The sequence below is a fragment of the Ptychodera flava genome, chromosome 16 (assembly GCF_041260155.1).
Source record: "Ptychodera flava strain L36383 chromosome 16, AS_Pfla_20210202, whole genome shotgun sequence".
Classification (NCBI taxonomy): Eukaryota; Metazoa; Hemichordata; class Enteropneusta; family Ptychoderidae; genus Ptychodera; species Ptychodera flava.
This window is the reverse complement of record NC_091943.1, coordinates 11,217,501-11,226,772: the sequence shown is the minus strand read 5'-3', so window position 1 is coordinate 11,226,772 and position 9,272 is coordinate 11,217,501. Positions and strand designations below refer to the sequence as shown.

At 37.6% G+C, this 9,272-nt stretch overlaps 1 protein-coding gene across 1 annotated transcript in view; it reads right to left on the bottom strand.

The window, feature by feature from the left end:
• Positions 1 to 3,668: 3,668 nt before the first annotated feature.
• The window catches only part of LOC139152812 (TNF receptor-associated factor 2-like), a 14,822-nt gene continuing 9,218 nt past the window's right edge, over positions 3,669 to 9,272 (bottom strand). Inside the window, exon 9 of the mRNA XM_070726155.1 lies at positions 3,669 to 6,595. Within this exon, the coding sequence (XP_070582256.1) occupies positions 5,588 to 6,595 (1,008 nt within the window). The 3' untranslated portion in view covers positions 3,669 to 5,587. The remainder of the gene's footprint in view (positions 6,596 to 9,272) is intronic.

Here is a 9,272-nt window from a genome sequence, read left to right as displayed (position 1 = left end):
TATCGATGAAGCACTGTATGAAAATTCCAAAGAATGACGTTCCACAAAACTTAAAATGGCCGTAAAATCCTGAAAAAGTTGTTACTAAAAAATGATATTCATGTGCTAACGCTTTGAATTCTTTTGTCAATATTGGGCAAAATCAAGCATCACAAATTAATTGTCGCATCAAGCCCAATGAGTTCCTTAGCAGAATGCAGTGTCATTGCCTTCATTCTTTACCCATCCTGTACATCCATATGATATATCTACTGAAATTAATCTGCTAGATCCAGCTAGATCCGTACAAAGCTGTCGGTATGATGAAATACACCAAAAACTTGGAAAGGCGACTGCTGAAGAGATTGTTAAACCACTTGCCCATATTATTATCTTAATAATGAAAATGGGCATTTTATACTGTCAATCACGTTATCTCTGGATATCTTCAAAGAGAAATCGTAAACGGTAAAAGTAACTCCGATTTATAAGAAGAGTTGTACTTATGAAATTGGTAAGGGCGACATTTTTAATTTTTGTGTTTCTCATCTCCCGACCGACCGTAAATTTCAGATCCGACATGAAAATAAAAAAAAACTTTTTTTATTTGCGCCGCCTCTGAGGCGATCATCCTAGCATGAACTTAAAATTGTAGACACTAAAATGAGAGAACACTGAACTGAAAGACAAGAAGTTTCAGGGACTGAACGGACAGAACATTGAACTGAAACAAGCACATTTTTTTATTTTGGTACTCGTTTTTTTTCTTATTTCTCCCGCCCGCACGCCTGAGTATTCCTCTGGAGATGAGAAACAAAAAAACAATAGGGTCACCCTAATTTCTGGACCTATTTCTCTCCAGTCGAGTTTTGTGTGTGCTATGTTTTGGTTTTCGTTGCTATTCTTATCAACAACCAGTACAGATTTCAAAGGAAATACAGAACAAATATTTAGCAGACCTCGCAATTTGAGATATTAAAGCAAATTAACGATGGTATTATTTCATTTGTAGATTAAAAATGGGCATTTTGTACTGTCAATCACGCAATTTGTCAATCTATGTCATTATGGGATAGAGGGTTCTACATATAACTAGTTCAAGACTTATACAGAAGACCGACAACAGTATGTTGAAGCCCTGTAATGCTAACTTTTGAAGATAATTTCACCATTTTTATTTTTAATGTGAACCATAATTCCTTGTTCTTCTCCCCCAAATACACAGTGTTCAGCTCGTCAAGTCAGCCCATATGTGTGTAAACTGCATTGTTATTGTTAAAAAGTGACTTCTGGTCCGGACTAGAATGTAAACAATAGAAATGCATTTTACACATTTGAACTATAAGTTGACAAGCTAAATAGTGGGTGTTTCAACATTTTTTCGGGGAATCGAAAAAGAAGTTGCAATTGAATTATAAAATAAAGATAATGAAAAAGTCATCGAAAGTTAGCATTGCTGGGGCTTTAATGTATGTAAATACACATCGAAAACCGAAATGATCTCATGTTAAGTTCTGCAGGGATAAATTTTAGGCCCACTCCTTTATCTTGATAGATAGTAATGATACTTACAAGTATTCCGTACATTTTAAACTCAGACAATTTGAACATTCTAAACTTAGACAATTTGCGTGATACCAATTTATTTTATTCAGAAAATAAACTGATAAAATTTTCTAGCCAATCTTCACATTGAGCTTTGTAAAGAACTCATCCGATGACAGACCAATAAAACGTCGATAAAACAAACGATATCAAGTTGAAAATAGGCAAGAGGACGTTATATTAAAGGTTGAGGGCGCTCTACATGTCGGTGATTTATAAATTAAAAATGTTGTCTACTCCTTATCTCGAGTTTACTCTTCATTCATCATTACCTTGGAAATCTCAGATTGACATAATTCCTAAGAACACTGACCAAAACGTATAGGTATTAGATGTCATTATCTACAAAAGTCGACAAATCTATTATTGTACAATTGTCGTATATTCTTTCTCATGTGTACTGTATTCCATCGTATTTTTTTTCAATTTCAGAAGCTTGTACGTTAAATAGTTTTTTTCTATCCTCAAAACGCGCGGTGATCCATTATTAGACAAGTCAATTTTCCTAGTGTCTACAAATCTTGCCAACTCGAAAGCTGTTTGTTTACGATTGAAAAGCAGGTCATTGTGTCCATTCAATGTGGATCACTACTACTTCTATATCAAACAAATAAGATTTACCTCTTAAAGTAGAATCTTACTCAAAAAGAATCATTTCACTCCTTTGCTAAACATTTGGATGTATTTCAAAGTTCCTAGACAGATAAAACTTTTAAAGTCGAGAAATTGTTTTTAGTTATTTATTTATATTTATTAGACCCTTAGACCTCTAGAGGGGTAGTCGAGAAATTGTTTAAATATTCTATGGAAAACTGTATTTTACATTTAGATAATTAGAAAGACTTCTGTATACTGACAGAGCAGGCCTGGTCCATTATGGTGAGGAATTGTGTTTTTTCAAGTTTAGCTTGAAGTTTAGAAAGGTAATTTCCATTTGTCTAAATCTAAATCCAAGATTAGAAAATTCAGCTGGAATTTTAGAATGCTAAGTTAAATTTGCTTTAATCTAAGTTTAGCAAATCTAGTCAAGGTTTTGAAGTTGAAGCTAATTATAGCCGATCTTAATGTCGTTCTAAACGTTCTAAATTATCCAACATGTGGTCCGAGTTTACATCTGACCTTCCAAGTCAAACTTTTGGTAGGGATATATCCGATACATGTATTTAGCCTATCTAAATATCGTTCTAAACCTTCTAAATTAGTCCAAATGTGACTTGAGCTTAGATTGGACTTTCCAAAACAAACTCTTTCGGGATAGGAAATATATACGATGTTTTGCCGATCTGAATATCGTTTTAAAATTTCTAAATTAGTCCACATTTAGCTGAAGTTTAGATCGGACGCTCCAAGCCGAATATTTCCGGGAGATATATCCGATACTTTGCCGATATAAATATCATTCTTAACTTTCCATGTAGCTGGAGTTCAATTCAATTAGATAACATGTAGATGGAATTATACCACCATGTAGCTGGAGTTCACATTCCAAGCCAAACATTTCCGGGATGTATCCGATATTACCATATGTCTCAATATCGTTCTACACTTTATAAGTGTTCAAGTTACCACTTTGTAACGCCTTGCAACACAAATGTTCAGCGGCAAAAGTAGACGAGGAACAGAAAACTCCTGAATTCCTGAAGATATCCATTCAGAATTCTAGCTCGATCCTTGATTATGCGAACGATGTTCCTGACAATGACTCCGCTGATGTATTTGTGGGTTGTAAGAACAAATCGAACTTAGATAGGTTTTATGATGGCACTGCAGGAACAGTCTATTATCCGTCCTTGCAGCATCATTATCGATATGTACACGTGTGAATCGCCCTCTCAGGTATTTGTTTTTCTGCTAAGAATTTGTTGCAACAATTTCGACCGATTAATTACGTTGGTTAAAATCGCGTCTGTGAGTTTGAACCATTTTTAAATAATTTTAAGGATAACTTGCAATCCCTTTTTGATTATTTTCATTGTGTGTGTTTGAAAACAACAATCTGTGCAGATATCATCCCAATTTACGGAGATTAGATGCTATTTAATACTAGGGCTAACTTCACCCAAAAGAATACACAAGTAACAGCGTTAGCGTTTATTCAATATTTATTTATTTATTAAACCGTATTTAAAGAGGATGGCCGTGTAGGCGTCATTAAAAAACATAGTCTTCCCTAGTGCCCTCAATAAAAAATAAACACGAAGTACAATAGGATGCATTACACTCCATAACAATAATACAATACAATGTAATATATATAGCGCAATGCAATAAAATGCAAGAAAAAAGTGGAATGACCCGCTGCACAAAATAAAACAAACACAAAAAGACAAAAACCAAATAGACAAGACAAGTAAAATTCAAAAATTCAAATTATCAGATTATAAGATTAACACTATTCCACTGTTTGGCACTATCTACAATAAATCTTCTGCGGTAGAAATCCTTAACTTGTGAATCATAACAAACAGGTAGTTACTGCTACAACAATGATTATGATTATAGCAAACAATTAAACAAGACTACTTGTCACTGTAAATGAATTATTGAGTGCACTAAATCAAAGTTCAGTCTCCACAAGGCCAATAAGGACACAAACAAATAAAAAACACATCAATAAGTACAGAGGGAGACGTGTTAGTATGATAACAGTTTTTGTTTGTAAACAACTATGACCGGTCATCGACTATTCGTCTACGATTTTGGGATGTTTAGTCGCGGCTATGATGAAGCTTCACTTTTGGCTTCAACGGGTATCATAAGGCTTCGAACGCAATTACCATTATCTGGACAATAAACCGCAAGTTTGCTCTCCCTCACTAGCTTGGTGTTGAATTTTCAACACAGTTTGTACTTCTATTCATCTTTCCACTATATACCTCATATAGTATTATTATATAGAATGACAGTGGTAAGAGGCAATGGATAATGGTTTTAATCATTTGTGATCTATTCTTTTATCACTGAATCGTAAATATTTCCAAATGTCCTTACGCATATTGGGAAGAAAATCAGTCATCTACTTTCCAAATGAATAGCAGCTAATTCAGAAAGGAAGACGCAAGAATGACGGTGAAAACGGCACGTTTCAATGTACTGTACTGTATGTAGTACGCGCCTCGAAATTGACATACAAAACTTTGCTGAAACTATTCTAAGGAAAACTGTCACCCTACCTCTGTGAAAATCCAGATCAAAAATCAGAAGTTACCATGAGAGTTTTGGTCCAAGAGAAAGTAATTTCCAGAGAAAACGGTCACACTTTTTGCACAGGTTCTTCTTACTTGTTCCGTTTTGTTCAAGTATATACTCGATGGGTATACTAAATGCTTCCGCACTTACATCCCAAACTCGACATATCGCATCCGCCCGTTTATCCATGCAATTCAACACATAAAGCAGTATTACAGCTGCACGGTTTAAGCAGACATAGTCAAAAGTAATAATGGGATTTCAAACTAGTACAGTCACTGTTTCATTAATTTGAAAACGGCAGTTTCGATAAGTAAGACGTGTGCACTTCCAGCGCATTGTTCGTAAATAAAGTTGACTCACGTTATTATGGTAAACCTTTGCTCTGCTTTGCATACAATATGCTGACCTGGTCTCTTCACTTATGATTCACTAACACTTTTTAATAATTATTTTTATGGAATCTCTTTGTTTCTAATGTTAGTCCGGAGTTCAATACACTTGTATGCCAACAATAACTGTGAACATTACTTAAGGATTGTCTGCCCTACAGTGACCACAAAATGATCTACTATTTTGGCATGATTTTCTTAGCAGAACACCAATACAATAGAAACGGCAAAAACTAACAGAAAAAATCTTAATTTACACTTCATGGAGCTTTAATCGCCCTGTGATCCTCTAACATCAGTTGACCTCTTCATTTTACAGCCTTTCGACTAATACAAAGGAAGAGAACCTACATGTCTTGTCACTGCGGCTACGTATAGATTCAGTGACTCCAAGTACTTTGAAGTGTTCATAATAATTTTCTTCAAGTAATATCACTTGTATCGACAATCACTTTTAAAAAGGCTATGTCGTCCTTGACATACTTATGTCTCGGACTATCAAGTTGTGACAATGGCATGAACAACGGACACCCACTCGCAATGTTCATGTCTTGAACTGGCTGCTTAAAGGAGCTGGATGTTGGATCAGGTCGGAAGGCATCAATCACGTGTTCCCTGTTGTTTTGATCGAGCCACATCAGAGTAACCTTTTGACGGAATGGCCATCTCAAGAGGGCGTCAAAGGGTCCCTTCATTATTGTAAAGAACAAAGACACGTGATTACCCTTACCCATCCCATCCCCGTTGAGGTAAACTCGGGCGCACATTTTGTAGCCATGACAACTGGTATAGAAACATGGGGAATATAGAGAAGTGCCCTTTCCAGACTGTGCATCACTGCGTTTCCTTGCAAAGTTTGTGATTTTCCACACCAGTACGCCATCGTAAGAAGCCATTTCTAAAGACTGTATCCTTAGATCCTGCTCTGCAAGTGCTACATCTTTCAGAGCAATGATTCTATCCTGAGCTATGATTTTACGTTCTAAGGATTGAAGAAACTCTCTGTCCTTTTTACCTTGACTTTCTGACCTTTTAAGAGTCTCCTTGGCTTGATCGATTAAATTACTGAGTACGGCGACGATTCCTTCGTATGTTGACACTTTCGTATGAAGAGTCTGAAGTTGCTTGAGTATGGAATCTTGTGCTTTGTGTAGTTCGGCCATTCTCTTTTCGGCGTCATTTGGTAACTCGCGAGTCCTACAGTCGCTGTTCACGCGCTCACATTGTGTTTTTAGGTTGTCGGTTTTTGCCTCCAAGTCCTGAAGAGACTTTTCTTGTCTGTTGACAGATTCCTTCAGAGAAGTTACGTCATTATCCCCGTCGCCAGTTCTTTGTATTGATTCTCGAAGGGAAACTACTGCCTCACACATCAGTCCCATGTGATTGTCTACGGATTTTTTGTTGTGTTCCGCCTCTTTATGAAGCTCAACCTGCAGTGATCAGGCAAGAAACATATATAAGTTGACACATCTGAGAGCTTAACCATCGTATTTCATGACAGGTAACTATGGTTATTGCTAGATGTATTAATATCATTGGCCTATGGATCTTTACATATATCACAACTCAAATCTATGCAAATTTCCGGAACATACTGTGATGTAGCCACTCGATAGTTAATATTATATGATATTTTATGACTTGAATTTAGTTTGTATGACTGACAATGAATGACCGACAGTGACCTATAGTAACCTCTTCTGCACGTGGTGCATCGTGAGAACGATTCCCTTGTTTATTTTCGTGACCTTTGATGTAACCGTTCATCCGTCTTTAGTGAACGTATTGTTTTGACAACAGCTTAAGTCATTAACACCGACCGGACGCTTAAGCAGGACCTCCTGCGTTATGCCATAGAGAAAGATAGATAGAGTCGCAACGGGTATTGTTTAAGGCGTGAAGCGGTTACGTAACCCATCCATGTTCGCCTCGCCTCAGGTTGCTCTCGCCTCTCTTTTCCGAAGAGTGCCGACCATAAATCCTTCGTAATTTTCGGATTTTCGCCAATTGTTAAGCGAAAGTATGTTCGGCAAAGTTTGTGTTGTTGTTGTCGTGTGGTGCTGAGCAGAATTGACGTGCTGGCGAAAACGGAGTGTTTTGAGCTTCAGGAAAGTGAGTTTTACCGTTTTAAAAATTCCTCTCATATTTTTATGAATATATAATGAGTGTGTTTGAACCAAATTTGAAAGTCTTTTATCGATACTGTCTGGTTTTACTCAATGGTTTACGGTCAGTCATACCGTCTTTCACACGTGCGTCAAGGAAGGACATGTTTATGAAACTGCTGGCGTGTTATGTTTTGATTGGCGTGAAGCAGTGTTTCTGGCCTGAGAGCTCACAAAGTAACTATGGTTGCTACGCGACTGGCAGTACGATGCCATCTCGTCGTATATTTCGCATAATCTCGTGTAATTATCAACCACAAACAAAGCCTCCAAAAAGTTTAACACCTTTGAAGCTCATTTTAATATGAAAAGCCAATAGTCTACCGAGACGACCATGGAACAAAAGGCATGCAGGCGTTACCACTCTGTCTATGATACTCTGTGGTTATGCGTCGCCGTGTCTACTGCCCTGACGCCTCTACAGCACAGAGTGCACGTACCCCGACAATAGCTATATCACAACCACGCTACGTGACATATTTGGTTAGCAGCGGAAGGGATCGACTCAAGCCAGAAGCCTTCGCCGTTATTGCTTCATCGGTATGTACGCTGTTCGCTGTTCTACCGTTTGTAATGTGGTATTCCCGAAGACAGAGATCAGATTGAACTTTTGTAATGGATGGAATCTTTTGATGAAGAACATTGACTAGATGAAATGACAACTGATATGATTTCATGGCAGCAGAAATACGGACATTAACGATCTGAGAATTTGTGGATATTACGAAGAGGCATGTGAAATTGAACCTGTAAACTAACTGTTGATGTAATTCACATTGTATCGACGACGACAACGACTATGGCGCGTGTAGCAGTAGACGACAGTAGCAGTAGTAACCGGGTGATGATTCCAGCGCGCGGAGACGATCAACAGCCCACGTTCCGGTCTGTAGTGGACGAAGACCGAGGTTCCGGCAGAGGCTTATTACTGTCAACCGGCCACAGGAGGCGTTGACCCGAAGGTAATTTGTAATGCCGAGGAGATGTGTTTTGAATTTTCTGACGACGACGATGTTATTGCGTGTATAGAAGAAAACGGACAAGTGTGATATTGTAGTGACAATACAAGTATTCTCGGACTTACCGCACTGCCCTTATTATGTAAGTACCTGCTTGCCAGTGGACTGATAGAAGCGAATATAACCCACGTATGTATGAGAGATAATTACACCGAAAACATCATCAATGACTCTGTAGTTATTGTTTACGAACAGACTCTGTGATATTGAATTTGAATCATCATTTGAGAGTATTGACATTGAATTCAAAAGCGAATATACAGCGAACTCTTAAGAACTCTGAAAAATGATCGCAACTAAAGTGAACTCTAGTACATAGTGTTTTGTAACACGTGTATTCATTGATTACTTTCTGTTGTAATTTTATGATTTTGGACTTTGCTGATTTTGTTTTGTTTTGTTTTATTGTTTTTGTTGAGTTTTGATTTGTAGATCGAGCGAGGACGCCTTTCGATCTTGGTTGGGAGGTGTGATGTAGCCACTCGATAGTTAATATTATATGATATTTTATGACTTGAATTTAGTTTGTATGACTGACAATGAATGACCGACAGTGACCTATAGTAACCTCTTCTGCACGTGGTGCATCGTGAGAACGATTCCCTTGTTTATTTTCGTGACCTTTGATGTAACCGTTCATCCGTCTTTAGTGAACGTATTGTTTTGACAACAGCTTAAGTCATTAACACCGACCGGACCTCCTGCGTTATGTTGACAGATGTACTGATGGGAGCGACCTTCCTGTCTTTCACTACTGCCGACTTTCTTTTAGTTAATTATAGATGCATACCAAAGGCATGACAATATGCAGATTTAGAGACGATTTAAGTTGTACACATTCTAGACAGAGAGACACTTCACTTCACTTCACTTCACGTCTTGACGTGTTCCTGTACAGAGATGTAGACGCTCTGAGACTTTGA